At 35.7% G+C, this 18,147-nt stretch overlaps 1 protein-coding gene across 3 annotated transcripts in view; it reads left to right on the top strand.

Annotated features, from left to right (window-relative positions):
- The window catches only part of MUSK (muscle associated receptor tyrosine kinase), a 127,931-nt gene that overhangs the window by 14,349 nt on the left and 95,435 nt on the right, over nt 1–18,147 (top strand). For all 3 annotated transcript variants that reach the window (XM_055269938.2, XM_055269936.2, XM_055269937.2), the window contains exons 3-5: nt 4,228–4,379; nt 11,262–11,389; nt 13,163–13,304. In XM_055269938.2, the coding sequence (XP_055125913.1) occupies nt 4,228–4,379; nt 11,262–11,389; nt 13,163–13,304 (422 nt within the window). The remainder of the gene's footprint in view (nt 1–4,227; nt 4,380–11,261; nt 11,390–13,162; nt 13,305–18,147) is intronic.

Raw genomic sequence — 18,147 nt, 5'->3', positions numbered from 1 at the left:
CCTCATGGAGAATGGGGTATCCATCCCCTCAAGCATTTATCATTTGAATTACAAACAATCCAATTACACAGTTTATTTTAAAATGTATAACTAAGTTATTGTTGACTATAGTCACTCTGTTGTCTTATCAAATAGTAGGACTTTTTCATTCTTTCTATTTTTTTTGTACCCACTAAACATCCCCTACTCCCCCACCCCCATCCCTGTACTACCCTTTCCAGCCTCTGGTAACCAACCTTTTACTCTCCATGTCCATGAGTTCAATTGTTTTGATGTTTAGATCCCACAAATAAGTGAGAACATGCAATGTTTGTCTTTCTGTGCCTGGCTAATTTCACTTAACATAATGATCTCCAGTTCCATCCATGTCTTTGCAAATGATTGGATCTCATTATTTTTATGGCTGAATAATACTCCATTGTGTATATGTACCACATTTTCTTTATCCATTCATCTGTTAATGAACATGTAGGTTGCTTCCAAATCTTAGTTACTATAAACAGTGCTTCAACAAACATAGAACTGCAGATATCTCTTTGATACACTGATTTCCTTTCTTTTGCTTATATATCCAGCAGTGGGATTGATGGATCATATAGTAGCTCAATTTTTAGTTTTTTGAGGAAACTTCAAACTATTCTCCATAGTGGTTGTACTAATTTACATTCCCACATCAACAGTGTACAAGGGTTCCCTTATCTGCACATCCTTGCCAGCATTTGTTATTGCATGTCTTTTGGATATAAGCCATTTTTACTGAGGTGAGATGATATCTCATTATAGTTTTTATTTGCATTTCTCTGATGATCAATGATGTTGAGCACTTTTTCATATGCCTGCTTGCCATTTGCATGTCTTTTTTTGAGAAATTCTTCAAATCTTTTGCCTATTTTTGATTGGATTAATAGATTTTTTACTGTAAAGTTGTTTGAGTTCTATAGGTATTCTGGTTACTAATCCTTTGTCAGATGGGTAGTTTGCAAATATTTTCTCCCATTCTACGGGTTGTCTCTTCACTTTGTTTACTGTATCCTTTGCTGTGCAGAAGCCTTTTAACTTGATGTGATCCCCTTTGTCCATTTTTGTTTTGGTTGCCTGTGCTTGTGGGTATTGCTCAAGAAATTTTTGCCCAGACCAATGTCCTGGAGATTTTCCCCAATGTGTTCTTGTAGTAGTTTCATAGTTTGAAGTCTTAGATTTAAGTCTTTAATCCATTTTGATTTGATTTTTGTATATGGAGAGAGATGGGGTCTAATTTCATTCTTCTGTATGTGGATATCCAGTTTCCACACATCGTTTACTGAAGAGACTGTCTTTTTCCCAGTGTATATTCTTGGTAACTTTGTCGAAAATGAGTTCACTGTATGTGTGTGGATCTCTTTCTGGGTTCTCTGTTTTGTCCCATTGGTCTATGTGTCTCTTTTGATGCAAGTACCATGCTGTTTTGGTTACTCTAGCTCTGTAGTATGATTTGAAGTAAGGCAATGTGATTCCTCCAGTTTTTTAATTTTTGCTTAAGATAGGTTTGGCTATTCTGGGCCTTTCGTGGTTCCACATAAATTTTAGGGTTTTTTTTTTTCTATTTCTGTGAAGAATGTCATTGGTATTTTGATAGGAATTGCATGGAATCTGTAGATTGCTCTCGGTATTATGGACATTTTAACAATATTGATTCTTCCAATCCATTAATATGGAATATTTTCCCATTTTTTGGTGTCCTCGTGAATTTCTTTCATTGGTTTCTTATAGTTTTCATTGTGGAGATCTTTCACTTCTTTAATTCCTAGCTATTTAATTTTATGTGTGGCTACTGTAAATAGGATTATTTTAAAATTTATTTTTCATATTGTTCATTGTTGGCATATCCAGATGTTACTGATTTTCGTATGTTTATTTTATTTTGTATTTTGCTTATTTTGTATGTTTATTTTGTTGAATATTATTTTTTATTCCACTTTGCTGAATTTATCAGTTCTAATAGTTTTCTGTGGAGTCTTTAAGTTTTTCCAAATATAAGAGCATATCATCTGCAAACATAGATAATTCTTCCCTTCCAATTTGGATGGTCCTTTATATCTTTCTCTTGTCTGATTGCTCTAGGTAGGACTTCCAGGACTGTGTTGAATAACAGTGGTGACAGTGGGCATCCTTGTTGCACTCCAGATTAGACGAAAGGCTTTCAGTTTTTCCTCATTCAGTATGATACTACTAGCTGTGGGTCCATCGTATATGGCTTTTATTATTTTGAGGTATTTTCCATCTATTTTTTGAGGGTTTTTATCATGAAGGTATGCTGAATTTTTATCAAATGCTTTTTCAGCATATACTGAAATAATCATATGGTTTTTACCTTTCATCTGTTGATATGATGTATCACATTGATTGGTTTGCATATGTTGAACTATCCTTGTATTCCAGGGATAAATTCCACTTGGTCATGATAGATGATCTTTCTAATGTATTGTTGACTTTGGTTTGCTAATATTTTGTGCAATCTGGATAGGCTGATAATCCCAAATCATCAAGTCCTGGTTCCTTTTTTGCTTAGTAGTTTTTCCATCCACTTATCTTTTTCCTCTTGAATTTTACTATATCCAGCAAAAAGAAATGAGGCCACAGTTTCAACACATTGCTTAGAAATTTCCTCAGCTAAATATCTGAGTTCATCATTCACAAGCTTTTTTTCCACATGATTGCAGGACATCATTCAGCTAAGTTCTGTGTCCCACATAACAAAGATCCCCTTTTCTTCCTTTCCCAGTAACATGCTCCTCATTTCCACCCAAGTCCTCACCAGCAGTGCTTTGAACATACATGTTTCTACCAACAGTCTGTTCACAATAATGTAGGTATTCTTTAAGATGATTTAGATTTTCTCTACCATGCAACTCTCTTCCTTCCAGTTCCTCAGGAGCAGAATCATTAACAAGCATATTTCTATTAACAGTCTCTTTGAGGAAATATAGGCTTTTTCTAGCACGCTCTTCAAAATATTTTTTGGTTCTAACTATTCCTCAATTGCAAAGCCACATCCACATTTTTAGGTATTTATTGCAGCAGCATCACACTTCCAGGTACCAAAATTTGTATTTATTTCCTATTCTTGCTGTAACAAATTACCACAAACTTAGTGGCCTAAAACAACATAAACGCACTATGTTATAGTTCTGGAGGTCACAAGTATGAAATAAATCTCTCTGGGCTAAAATCAAAGTGTTGGCAGGGCTGAGTTCCTTCTGGAGGCTCTAGGGAGGAATCTGATTTCTTGCCTTTCCCAGCTTCTAGAGGCTCCCTCCTCCACTTATAACACTAGCAGTGGCACCACTCTGACTTCTGCCTCCATTGTCATACCTCCCTTTATCAATCTGCCTCCCTCTTCCATCTTTTAAGGATACTTATAATTACACAGGGCCCATTTGAATAGTCCAGAACACTCCATTTTAAGATTCTTAGCACCTGCAAAATAAGGTAACATATTGACAGATTTTGGTGAATAAGAGAAGGACCTTTGTGGGACTGTTGTTCTGCTCACCACACACATTTGGCATAAAAAAACTCTTATTTGGTTAAAAGAAACTCTCTTTTATATTGCTGCTTCTCTTCCAATTTCTTTCTATTGCCGTAATTCCTTTCTCAACAAATGGTTTGCATATAATTAAATAGATAATATATGTAAAGCATATATTTTTTTAGTTTGAAGTTGTTTTCCTTCCTTATGTATCCCAAGTAACTAGAAGTGTGCCTGGCACTTGTTAGCATACAATAAGTAATTGTTTAATGGAAGAATGAATATTCAACTAATCATTAATTACTTCTATAAATAATTAACCCTTTCTGTTCATCGTATTTATACGTATGCGTGTTCATAATCTATTAATAGCTGCTACTTCCCAGAAATTATTGGGAGAAGACACCTATATCTTGGTTTTATATGCTTTCCTGAATAAAGCAAACTTGACATTTTGTCTTATCAGTAGGTATCACCCTTTGAAAGCGTTTTTGAAGGACTATGGTACTTTGACTACTGGACCCTAAGAAAGATGAGTATATAATGTTAGCTTTATATTATCAAGTAAGGTTGTTCTATTATTCAGAACTCACTCAAGTTTCCTCTCACCTTTATTCTACTTCCTCATTAACAAGTCATCAGTTTGATAAATTAATCATGGCAAAAAAAAAAAATCACAGATGAAGCACTAATCTGTCATTTTTCTCTGTGACCTGCAGGCTCTTTGACACCCGGTACAGCATCCGGGAGAATGGGCAGCTCCTCACCATCCTGAGTGTGGAAGACAGTGATGATGGCATTTACTGCTGCACGGCCAACAATGGTGTGGGAGGAGCTGTGGAGAGTTGTGGAGCCCTGCAAGTGAAGATGAGTGAGTGGGAAAGAGATTCGTCTATTGATTTGAAAGTTGACTTGGTACACTTAGTTTTGTATTTATTTTTTATATATTTTTTTGAGACAGAGTCTCCCTCTGTTGCCCAGGCTGGAGTGCAGTGGCACGATCTTGGTTCACTGCAACCTCCACCTCCTGGGTTCAAGTGATTCTCCTGCCTCAGGCTCCCAAATAGCTGGGACTACAGGTGTGTGCCACCACACCTGGGTGCTTTTTCGATTTTTAGAAGATATGGGGTTTCACTATGTTGGCCAGGCTGGTCTTGAACTCCTGACCTCAGATGATCCGCCCGCCTCAGCCTCCCAAAGTGCTGGGATTACAGGTGTGAGCCACTGTGCCTGCCCTGACTTGGTACACTTTAAAACATTCAGTAAATAGAGATTTTCTCAGGCCTGGTGGATCAGCAGTAAGAGAAGTTCAAGTTCAAAGCACAACCCCGAGGCCAGTTAATCCCACACCTCTTATGCCTGCCATCAACCACTATCCTAAGGCAAGCCTCTCAATTCTCTATCCTTTCCCATTTTCTTACCTTCACTTATCTCCTGACTTCTTCCACCCTGAATTCTTTCACCAGGAAACCTTCCTCTAAAACCTTTACCTTACACCTGTGAAACACAACCAAACACCCTTTTTGTTTCTAACCTCTTTGCAGACACTTCTACCCTTTTGCCTTATTTCAAATTTGATATTCTTCTGAGTGATTTTCTGCTTCAGTGGAAGCTGTTCCATTTTCCCCACTTAATGTCTACAAGGCTGCCAAACACTAATAGGTAATCTCCCGGCCCTCAGTGTTGCTTTTAAACCATTCTATTTTGTATTCCTATACAAAATCTTTCCTCTGATGAGGGCTTATGCCATTCTGACCTATCGTTTCTCTAACTGTATTCATCATGTCATTTACTCTTCTAGGCACTTCCCCATATTTATTAAAAACTTTGATTCCAGGCTTACTATCTTTGTATCCATCTCTACTCCTGCAGTCACCCTAAGAAATTTTAACAGCCATGAAATAGAACCACTAGCCACTTAATTCTCACAATTCCTTGACCTCCACAAATCCAGTGATGTTTGTCTTTTTTTTTTTCAATTTTAAGGCTCATACTTTTAATCACTATGTACACATATATGTAGTAGTTTAGGTAAGTCTACCACTATGAGGAAAGATGGTTTTTTTTTTTTTTTTAACTTTCATTTTGAGTTCAGAGGTATATCTGCAGAATGTGCAGGTGTTTTACATAGGTAAACATGTGCCAAGGTGGTATACCACACAGATCATCGCATCACCTAGGTATTAAGCCTAGCATCCATTCTATTCTTCTTGATGTTCTCCCTCCCCACACCAACACCCCCGACAGGCCCCAGTGTGTGCTGTTTCCCCCCATGTGTTCATGTGTTCCCATCGTTAGCTCCCACTTATAAGTGAGAACATGCAGTGTTTGGTTTTCTGTTCCTGCATTAGTTTACTGAGGATAATGGCTTCCAACTGCATCCATGTCCCTGCAAAGGACATGATTTCATTCCATTTTATGGCTATGTAGTATTCCATGGTGTATAAGTACCACATTTTCTTTATCCAGTCTATCATTAATGAGCATTTAGGTTGTTTCTGTTGTTGTTTTTTTGTTATATATAGTTATAACAAACTATATAAATATATATAGTTATATATATAGTTATAAATATACATAGTTATATATATTTATATTTAAATATATATAGTTATATTTATATATATAACTATATATTTAAATATAAATATATATAACTATATATTTAAATATAAATATATTTTATATATAACTATATATTTAAATATAAATATATATAACTATATATTTAAATATAAATATATTTTATATATAACTATATATTTAAATATAAATATATAACTATATATTAGAGTATAAATATATAACTATATATTAGAGTATAAATATATAACTATATATTTGAGTATAAATATATAACTATATATTTGAACATAAATATATATAAATATATATTTGAATATAAATATATAAATATATACTTGAATATAAATATATCAATATATACTTGAATATAAATATATCAATATATATATTTGAATATAAATATATAAATATATATTTGAATATAAATATATACTTGAATATAAATATATAAATATATATTTGAATATAAATATATATACTTGAATATAAATATATATAAATATATACTTGAATATAAATATATATAAATATATACTTGAATATAAATACATATTTATATATAAATATATAAATATTTAATCATAAGTATATATAAATATATGTTTAAATAGAAGTATATATAAAAATATATATTTAAATATAATTATATATATATTTAAATAAATATATATACATATTTTTTGAGGTGGAGTCTCGCTCAGGCTGGAGTGCAGTCGTGTGATCATGACTCACTGCAACCTCTGCTCCTGAGTTCAAGCAATTCTCCTGCCTCAGCCTTCCAAGTAGCTGAGATTACAGGCATGTGCCACCACACCCGGCTAATTTTTGTATTTTTGGTAGAGTCAGAGTTTCGCCAAGTTGGCTAGGCCAGTCTCAAACTCCTAACTTTGAGTAATCTGCCCACTTTGGCCTCCCAAAGTGTTGGGATTACAGGCATGAGCCTGTTTGTGTTAACTCTTTATCAGCGTATCCAATCGATGACTCACTCTTGGCCTTGTCACCCACTGGAAGTAGTCTGCATTTAAAATCTTCAGCTCCAGTATGTCACTCTCATCATGGACATTTTTTGGTACAGCTTTGTCAGATGAGCAAAACAGTTTCCCATATTCATGACTTGCCTCCAAGTAGAGTTTGTGGGCACAAACTTCCATTGTCTCCTTCTCAGCTAAAAACAGTGTCTCAGTCTCTCTCATTCTCCTACTCTTGCTGTACAACATCAACATCATCAACATCATCATGTTCTCTTACCTTGATTCGTCTCTGTTCTCCTTTCCATTGATTCCCCAACGGGGCTTTTATTTCCTTCCATACTTAGTTCTTTCTTCTACCTGGTGATGTATCATCAAACACTACCTTACCAGCATCTTTAAATCTCATGGCCTCCTGTCCTGTAAACATCTGCTACTTGCAAACTGTCAGTCTTACAATGATGTAACCTTCATGTTCTCTTCTCTGACATGCTTATAACCATACATACTGGCACCACACAAATTAGAGGAATTTAGGTCTACTTGGGACATTTATTTTTAGTTTTTGTGTTGTTGTCTTTCATCATTATTTCTTATCTTTTGTTATTTTGCTGGAGGAAATCATTAGGTACTTTTTTCAGAGTGTAAAGATGTAAAATATTTCCTGAATTTTTGCTTGGTTGGAAGTCTTCATTTTGCTTGCGTTGTTGGATAATAATTTTGTTGCATGCAGAATCAGAGTTTTAAAAGCCCTTTTCTTTAGTTTTAGTAGATATCCTCTGTTGCAGATGAGAAGTCTTTTTCTTATTTCTTTCAAGTAAATCTGATGGCTCTCTTAAAAAGTTTAGGATTTTTCTTTTTTTTCTAGAGTTCATAAATTTCACAAATTGACAAGAATCTATTAGGTGTATTTTTTAAGAATTACTGCTACTCAGTTTTAGGTGGGCCTTGTTTTTTTGTTTGTTTGTTTGGTTTTTGTTTTTTTTTTTGGTTTTTTTGAGACAAGATCTCACTCTGTAACTCAGGCTGTAGTGCAGTGGTGTGATCATGGCTCACTGCAGCCTTGACTGCTTGGGCTAAAGCAATCCTCCTGCTTCAGCCTCCCAAGTAGCTAGGACTACAGGCATGAGCCACCACACCAGGCTAATTTTATTTATTTGTTTATTTACTTTTTTTTGGTAGAAATAAGTTCTCACTATGTTGCACAGGCTGGTCTTGAACTCCTGTGCTCAAATGATCCTCTCACCTTGGCCTTCCAAAGTATTGAGATTATGGGAGTGAGCCACTGCACCCAGCCTAGGTGGGCCTTTTTGATCTAAAGACCAAAGCTTTTTTGAAAATCAGGCACATTTTCTCTATTTGTTTTCTTTTTTCTTTCTCTATGACTTCAAATTTTTCTCCTCATATTTTCTGTGTATCTTGATATTCTACTCTCTTGAAGATTCTTTTCACTTTTCCTTCACATTATGAATGTGGTCTCCAGTATGACTATTCTGTCATTCTGAGTGTTTTGGTCTTAAAAACTGTATTTTTAATTTCTAAGAATTTCCTTGATATCTCTGTTGTCATAACAAACTCACTTGTATGATACAATATTCACTTAAGCTTCTAAGGATGTCACTAGTGCATCTTTTAAAAAGACATTTTCTTTTTTTCCCTGCATTACTTTTATTTCCTTCAGAAAAAAAAAATTGATTTTGTTTGGGTTCCATCCTTTTATGTTTACAGTTTTTCTCAAATTGATCTTTTATTTTTTGGTCATAAATATACATGGAGTGTTCAGTTAATTAGGATAAAAAGCTGGTGGGAATAGCAGGACTTTATGGAATACTGATTTGGTACTTACTGTGAGTAAGTAGGTGGGGATCTGCCTATACGCAGGCTTCCCTTCAGTATGCGGAGCAGTAAGAAATCAAATAAGGAAGTTGGAATGCTCTCATTTGCTAAATAATGAAGACTTCATTCTGAGGATGAAACACATTCAAGTATTTCCTTACTTTGTGACACTACCTTTCTTTTGAATATTTTTCATATTCTTTCTGGCCCAAATGTTCTTGATTTGGGTTCCATACTAAATCCCCTTTTCTTGTTTTCTTTTTTCCAACCACTCCTTTGGAGATCTCATCCATTCATGTGGATATACACCGGTGTGGCCATTCCAATTGCTAAAATTTTGGAATGCTTCCATACTTCTTGGAAAGATCTGTTTCATAAGGCTCCCAAGATCCCCCAACCCCTATCACTACTCCAGCTCTCTTAAGCCCTCCCCCAAGGGCTCCCTCCCCTAAATTCCTAATGGTCCATCAGCTAAAGTCTCAATGCTGGCACAGCAGGATACTTCCAGCATCCTGCTTTAAGGTGACCAGTTCTGATTGTCAGTACTTATGACTCCACCCTGAATCATGTTCCCTTACAGTAGGGATCCATGGCTATGCGTCAATACTCTAGTCATTCCTAGTTGACTTTATATTCAATTTCCCAAAAGGGAATTCCTCACCCCTCACCTAACAGATGACCAAGACATCATGTCACTGAGAAGACAGGAGTTTTTTGCTTTAAGCAAAGGTCTTTACCTAAGACATTATCTGTGCCTCAGCTTTACCATAGAGATCTTGTTCGTGGAACCTATGGAAGGCATAGATAACACTTTATGTGACTGTCATAGGAATATCAAGTGCGCAGCTAAGTTTTTCCCAGCAACTGTATGACAGTACAACTCACAGTACTGTATTAAAATGTAGGTATTTACAGTTTATTAGAAGGAGAGTTGTATACTATAGATAGCAGGCAAAGTAATAAAGTTGTTATTTTCCTATATTTTAAAGCCTTTCTTGTATTTTTGCTATAACACAGGGCCACAGGAACTCTCAATGGCAGTGAATGCTTAGATTAAAAACCAACAAGTCTCACGCCTGTAATCCCAGCCCTTTGGGAGGCCGAGGTGGGCGGATCACGAGGTCAGGAGATCAAGATCATCCTGACAACAGGGTGAAACTCCGTCTCCACTAAAAATCAAAAAAAAAAAAAAAAAAAATATTAGCCAGGTGTGGTGGTGGGCGCCTGTAGTTCCAGCTACTCGGGAAGCTGAGGCAGGACAATGGCATGAACCCAGGAGGCGGAGCTTGCGGTGGGCCGAGATCGCGCCACTGCACTCCAGCCTAGGTGACAGAGCGAGACTCCGTCTCAAAAAGAAAAGAAAAGAAAAGAAAAAAAAACAAACCAACAGGTCATGAAGGCTTTGCAAATATCTCTTACTACCACCAACACCAAAGCCCCCACTACTCTCCCTCACATTGAAGTAGAAGAAAACAAAGTCCTTATTTCATGCTTTCCTTTGTCAAAATAACAAATTGGTTACGGCACACGTCCTGCAAGAAATAAAACGTATTCATTGCTCAGTAGTCTCTCTTGCCAAGTCCCCCTCTGTATCTGTAACATAAAAGGACATAAATGTAGTTTTAACTATTTTATGAATAGTACTAAAATAACTGGCATCCTGAACTTATCAATTCTTTTGTATATTAAATAACTTTCTTTGAAAGTTTCATATTTGAGAATAAACATTAACTGGCATAAACTATTTCTTCTGAAAGATTAAAAGTGTTTGAACAGTAAATTACATGTTTGCTTTACAGAATTGAGTCCCCCCAAATTGTACGACAGAATTTCTTTTGATTGTTAATATAATATCTAGTTTACTGTCTAGAGAATGAATGTATTTAATTAATAATCATCAAATTTAATAGTCAAATTAAGATGGAAGCTAAAGGGAAAATAGGTCGTAATTTATAACTATGTAAGAATATAGTTATATCAAAATTTTCTTTTCAAATGTTTTATGTCTATCAGTATGAATTAAATAATGTTGGATTGCTATGGTGACAGCCTATGTTAATCAGCTTTTATTAACTATCTTTTAAAAGGAAGAATGCTATGATAACTTCACACTGTTAATATTTTTCATAAATTTGTGTTTTGCTAGTAAGATTCTAATAAAGCAGAGACAACCAAGTGTTTCTAAACTGGTTTCTGTTTGAGATCTACTGAAGAAAACTCTCTTTGCATTTGGTGAATTTTGTAACGTAACATGCCTCAAATGATTCTTAAAACAGATATTTAGAATTAAATTGAAAGTTAGAAACTCTAGGTTTAATAAAGCCATATTGCCTTATCTATTTTGAATTTTCATTTCTTTTTAGAACCTAAAATAACTCGTCCTCCCATAAATGTGAAAATAATAGAGGGATTAAAAGCAGTCCTACCATGTACTACAATGGGTAATCCCAAACCATCAGTGTCTTGGATAAAGGGAGACAGCCCTCTCAGGGTAAGTGGTTATGATGTTAAAACACATATATAAAATGTATTTTAAAATATAACATTTCTTTACACACTCAGTTACACACTTACAAACTTCTAGTATAAAGCAGTTTCAATGTACATTTTAACCAAATGTAAGTATTTCTGTTTGCATATATGCAAACTGTATGGCATTTCATTTGGGTCTGGCTAGGGAAAAAAAGAGATGGGAACCAATAATGTTAAAGATAGAAAAGGAGGCAATGAAAAAGCAAACCTGGAATCCTTTGTATTTGTTGGCTGGCTAAATCATTTATTTTTTTAATGTTGAATCTGAGACTTAGGGGATGAAAAAGAAAACCTAAAACCCAGGCTTTAGAACTGACAGTTTCTGGAAGGAGGGAGGGAGACAAGGTTCGGAAGAAAAGAAATAAGAGCTCTGGAGAGAAGTTAAGTGAAAAGACTCAAGACTCATACATAAATACCTTGGCAAATCCCTCCTGAGTCACGAAGATTAGTCACGCCTGTAATTCCAGCACTTCGGGATGCCAAGGCGGGCAGATCACCTGAGGTCAGGAGTTCAAGACCAGCCTGGCCAACATGGCGAAATCCTGTTTCTACTAAAAATACAAAAATTAGCTGGGTGTGGTGGTGTGTGCCTATAATCCCAGCTACTCAGGAGGCTGAGGCAGGAGAATAACTTGAACCTGAGAGGCAGAGGTTGCAAGTGAGCCAAGATCTCACTACTGCACTCCAGCCTGGGCAATAGAATGAGACTCCATCTCAAAAAAAAAAAAAAGTTATTGTCTATATGCTTATTTTGTACTGTCTCTGTATCTTATCCCCACATTTATTGATAAATTATTATGCAGCATCATTATTGTCTTTCCATCTTTGTATCACCTAAAAGATCACAGACTGTGTTTTTCATTTAACAATGCATAGTGTATTTTAAGAGGAATACAAAAGTGTCACTATATGTCAATTAACTAAACTAAGGTATAAAATTGCTCAGCTTTGCTTTATTTAAAATAAAATAAATATTGCTAATTTTTAGTGATTATCTGGCTTTCCTCTTGTTATAAATCTTGGTGCATTTCCTACAATGACAAACAAGGGTGGTTGTACTTATGTTACTGAATTTAGGGTCCAAAACAGAAAAGACAGATGTAATATTTAAACTCCAAAGAGAAATTTTAATATTATGTGTGAAATTTTCTAGTATTTCAAAGGACGTGTACTCTCCTAAAGATACCATCTAGGGTGCAAGGTAAACCTGATAGTTAAAAGCAATGTGTTTATTTATTTATTTATATTTCACTAGCTTTTGGGGTACTAGTGGTTTTTGGTTGCAAGGATGAACTGTATAGTGGCCAAGTCTGAGATTTTAGTGCACCTATTACCCGAGTGCTGTACATTATACCCAGTATGTAGTTTTGTATGTCTCACCACCCCCCCCCCGCAACATTTCCCTTTTCTAAAAGCAATGCTTTTAATCAGATTTAGCTGTGACTTTGGGGAAGTAAAATAAGCCCATATATATATAGGCATATATATACACTCATGGGATGAAAGAAAATAAAAATAAACTATACCTCATAGGACCCTGGTGAAGATTAATGTAGGTACTCTTGCACTATTTCATTTAATATTGTATGTTTTACATACTAAGTGCCCAATAAAGGACAAAGCGATATCCTTGGTGATGATAATAGTGATGACAATAAGTTGATGATATTTGGCAAATGTATCCTTGATAGACCCATAAACATTTTTGAATTCACGTCCCTATCTCTGGCAGGAAAATTCCCGAATTGCAGTTCTTGAATCTGGGAGCTTGAGGATTCATAACGTACAAAAGGAAGATGCAGGACAGTATCGATGTGTGGCAAAAAACAGCCTCGGGACAGCATATTCCAAAGTGGTGAAGCTGGAAGTTGAGGGTAAGGAGCTGCATTTCTTCCCCTGACTGTGTGACCAGGGGCCTCACTGTCTACTGTGAAGGCTGCACCTGGGCTTGGGAGAGAAGAGATGTGGGCAGCCTACTTCCCTCAGTTGTTCCAGATATTAGGCCATAAGGTCAAGCCTATGATAACAGAAAAGGAAAACTGAAAAAAGAAAGAAATTCTCACTAGTATAAAAGGTCATATTCCACTGATTATTCACAATCACTGGTAATTTTTACCAAAACAGACTAAATTTACTGTAACAGTAAAATAGTAGAAACCCATTTTAGAATGTCTTCCTGGTTTGGACAATTCTTCCCTCAACTATAAACTTGGGCATAATAATTTTAATCTTTTTAATCATATAGAACAACTTTAAAAAGATGTGATAAAGCGGAAAAAGTAGCTATTTTCAGATAGTATTCTATCACAAAGCTTGAAAAAAAAAACATTAACTCAAATCGTAAAGCCAAAAATAATCCCAGTTCTACGAATTATGTTATCAAAATACTTTTTCTTTTCTTTCTGAAAATATTTTTTAATCAGCGAATTCAATAACTTGGTGTGAAAGGTCTTCACTGAGAAATCAGAATCCAAATAGGTCTAGGTGTTTTATTTGCTTGTTAGCCGGGTCCTTCTTGACCTAAAATTGCACCACATTTTGCTTAAAAAGAAGAACTATCAGCACACCTCTATTAGGTGAATAAACTGAGTACAAACCCTTCCTAGCTCTTCCTGTTGTGTGCCAGAGAATTAACATCTTTGGCTTCTAGCTTTCTCACCTGTTAAGTGGGGTTTGCTCTATTTAATGAAGTTAGATGTTGATAGTGTTTAGCAGAGCATCTGGTCCTTTGTGTACCCTCAATAAATGTTGGTTATAGAATTATCATCTATTTTTCTGCTTTTCTCTTATCTGACTGATAAGTGTTAGAGTATCACATAGTGGCACAAATTACAGTTCAACCAGGAAAAGACTTGAAGAGTTCTCCATATTTTGCTTTGAGTCTAACCTACTTTCCTTAGATCAAAATCTATCCTTTTCTGTGTATTTCCTTCTCACTCATACAGTTTTCTATTAACTCCTTTAAGATTATTTTTATTTCCTTGGTGGACATTCCTGTCACAGCTTTAATGATCTCATTTCCCACATTTGCCTCTAATTGAGGTAACATCTTTATTATGTCATTGTACCAATTGCTCATAAAATTTTCATTAATTCATCAAGGAAAATAATAAGGTTGGTGGGAATAATGGCTGTCAGAATATAAAAATACATTTTCAGCAAGTTGCTGTAATTTAACATCTTCTAAATAATCAGTGCTATTTAAAGCTCAGTATTCAACAACCAGTTGATGTGATTTATTCAGTAAAAACTAAATAAACCTACAAACCCACTCAGACACATATTCAGACTCACTGAATATCTGTCTGCCTAGATCCAGTGTTTTCCTATTCTGTCTAAGGAATGATGCAGAATTAATGCTATCCATTTGTATAAAATATCACAAAGAGTTTTTCTCTTTAAGATACTAAAAATAAGCCTTCTGTACTGTAATATTTAATACTGATCATTTAGGTCACTAGCTTCATAGGTATTAAAGCAACTTGCTTTACTTTGACCTAGAGAAAATTATCACCAAACTCCATTAGTTGGAGTTATTATACAGTTTGGTTTTGAGTTACCATTTAATTCTGTATCATGCCTGTCAGTAACACTGAATACTGCCTCTTTTCTCGTAACCTTTAAACGGTCATGCTTAGTGCTTTAAAAGTTAATATATGCTAGAGATCGTATGAAATTTGCTAGTACTGAGAGCTCATAATATCATTTAAATTTACTCTAACTGTAGGTAAGAAGATTTTAGCACACACGTCTGTTTCTACCCTTATCTTAGTCCCTATTAAAATAACCAAAATATGTGACATGCTTAGCACAATTGCTGGTACATAATAAGCATTTAATAAATGGAGTTTGCTATACTTATTATGATTGAAACATAAAATCGTAACAAATTTTCTTTGGTTCTGGAAGCTCTGAAAGGTTGACTTCCACTTGAGTAAATGGTTGAGGTATTTTCGTAAGATATAATGTAGACGTGACCTATTTAGAGGTAGGGCTAACTCAACCTACAACTCAGAACAAGTTTTTTTTAAAAAGCAACTGAGAAATGAGTGGAAAAGGCTCAAAAGTACATGCAGATGCCTGCTAGTCTGGCAATGATGAGGACTGAAGATGATGAGGCAGGACCATGGTCCGTCGGGGCAGACGAGCATATATATGTATCAAGTCGTAACTCTGCAAATTAGTCATGCAATGGCTATATCGAATCAGAACTCTATGGTGCCATTTGATGCTGGGCTACACTTAACACAGATGGGCATACAGGAAAAGATAGGGTTTTGTCATTGATAGCCTCTAATAAAAATAAACACGCCAGGCCATGGATTGAGTACAATGTGTTAACTAAATCTTTATTGTAACAAATGTGAAAGAAACACCCTACCACACAGAAGTAGAGCTCCCTTTCTAGATTGCCATTCTCAGACTGCTGGATCTGTGCAATGGAAATGTAAAGGTATCCTATACTTTGGTCTTGCCTTAAAATGTTCTAACAGTGACATACAGAATTATTGATGGAACCATCTAACTCAAGCATGGTGCAGCATGGATATCTTTCTGAAAGGATGTCCAATGGGAAGGCTAACATTTAAAAGGTTCCATTGAGGCTAAACGTTTTATGTGGATTATCTTGTTTAATCCTCACTAAAAGTCTGTAACAAGGGCCCTATATTCTGCCATTTTAGGAAACAGAAATAGAGAGGATAGCTAACTTACACAAGGCTGCACAGATAGCTGTGTCTAAGAATTTGAGTCAGGCTGAATACTGTCTGTTCTATTAAAGAATGAGATAGTCCTATGTGACATTGTCAAGAGAAGTATCTAGATGAAAATGAGGGGAAAAGCCAGAATTCTGCAAAAGAAGCAGAGGTTGGGAGCTGAAAAAAAATAGACAGGTGGTATTGACAAATTTTCGATAAATTTTTCAGAGAAAGGGGAGGAGTCAAAAAAGGGAGCAGTAGCTGGAGCTATGTTTGGTGTGTAGATCATGTTGCATTGCAAGATTTCTCTTCAAAAAAGAGTGAAATGTAAAAAGAAATTAAACGTTAAAATATTAATGAGACTGAGCTCAGAGAGAAGAAAAATTTGAACATACGTAAGAGAACAAAATATTCAAGAGAATGTGGTGCTGGAGAATGCACAAGGGTTGTATTTGGGGGCCAAGTAGAATGATAAACTGTATACAGAGGGTGACCACATGTTCCAGTTTTCCCAGGACAGTTCTGGTTTACACCTGTTGTCCTGGAATCATTATTAATAGAGTCTCTCTTTTACTTTCAGAAGTATCCAAGCTTCCACGATAAATTATATGGTTACTCTCCTTAGACAGGAAGACAGAATGTCCTTGTAATAGGAAGAAAGGAGAAGAGGGATGTTTTCAGTATAAATCAGTTCATAAGTTTGATGGATGGAATTCGAGAAAATTCTGTTCTTATGGTCTCCATTTCCTCTAGGAAGGAGAAATTAGGGTTATCTTTTGAAAACACTTTTGTTAAAGGGTCAGGGAAGAGGGTGGGGATGAAGTGAGTTCTAAAACAGCTGTGGGATGGGAAAGATGACTCACAAGGTAAACCAGGATTGTACAGCAGCATTAAAGTTTTAGTAGAGAGCAGGACCGTGAATATGGAGTGGCATCAATCTGCAGGGTTGCAGGGTTTTTCCCCCCAGTGTTGCTCTGCTGTACAGGTGTAAGTTCAGGAAATAGCAGAAAGCTAAATTCAAAGGCAAGACGTAAGTGTTGGAGTTTTGTCAGGAAGGAAAATAGGGCAAAGGATTTGAGACTATTGCAAAAGGGAGATTGAAGCATGAATCATGGAATCCTTAGGTACCAAATACACCTAAAATTTCTCTTTCTTTTCTTTTCTTTCTTTCTTTCTATCTTTCTTGTTTGTTTTGTTTTGTGACAAAGTCTCACTCTGTTGCTCAGGCTGGAGTGCAATGGCACAATCATAGCTTACTGTAGTCTCAAACTCCTAGGCTTAAGTGATTCTGCCACCTCAGCTTCTTGATTAGCTGGGGCTACAGGTGTGCCCTACCGTGCTTAGCTATTTATTTTTTATTTTATTTTATTTTGTTTTGTTTTGTTTATTTTATTTTATTTTATTTTATTTTAGAGACGGGGTCTTGCTATGTTGCCCAGGCTGGTCTCAGACTCAAGCAATCCTCCAGCCTCAACCTCCCAAAATGTTGGGATTATAGGCATGAGCTACCATGCCCAGCCATACCTATGATTTAATATCCAAATATGAAATATCCTTGGATTTGAGCCTAGGATTAAACACTATAGCTCCAGCAATATAACAGACAAGATAATATGAAAATCTTCCAACTAGCCCAGAAATGCTGGGCTAGTTGTATAACTCATAAGAATAAAATATAAATCTCTGGAAGCTCGAAATGAACAGGAACTACACAAACTATAAGCTCAGTGAGCTGGTTTCTTATTGTTCTAAAGGTAATGGGACAGGTGCTCATCTCTATAACCTCAGAGATTGGTTTGAAGACCCTTAAAAGGGATTAGTTTGAAGACCCTTAAAGGGGCAGGAGACAGGGTCTTGTCCCATATGAAATGGAAGTTAGCATTCAGACCCTTGTATAAAGCTGAGAACCACCACAAAAGTAGAAAGATGGGCCAGAAATTCCATCTCTGGGCACAAAAACACAACACAATGGCTTGTCTGTCTTTAGTCGTGAGGGAGAAAAAACCAGGTCTTCTTAGGA

Source organism: Symphalangus syndactylus, chromosome 3 (genome assembly GCF_028878055.3).
Source record: "Symphalangus syndactylus isolate Jambi chromosome 3, NHGRI_mSymSyn1-v2.1_pri, whole genome shotgun sequence".
NCBI classification, from domain to species: Eukaryota; Metazoa; Chordata; class Mammalia; order Primates; family Hylobatidae; genus Symphalangus; species Symphalangus syndactylus.
The sequence above is the reverse complement of the archived record's forward strand: the minus strand, read 5'-3'. Positions and strand labels throughout refer to the sequence as shown.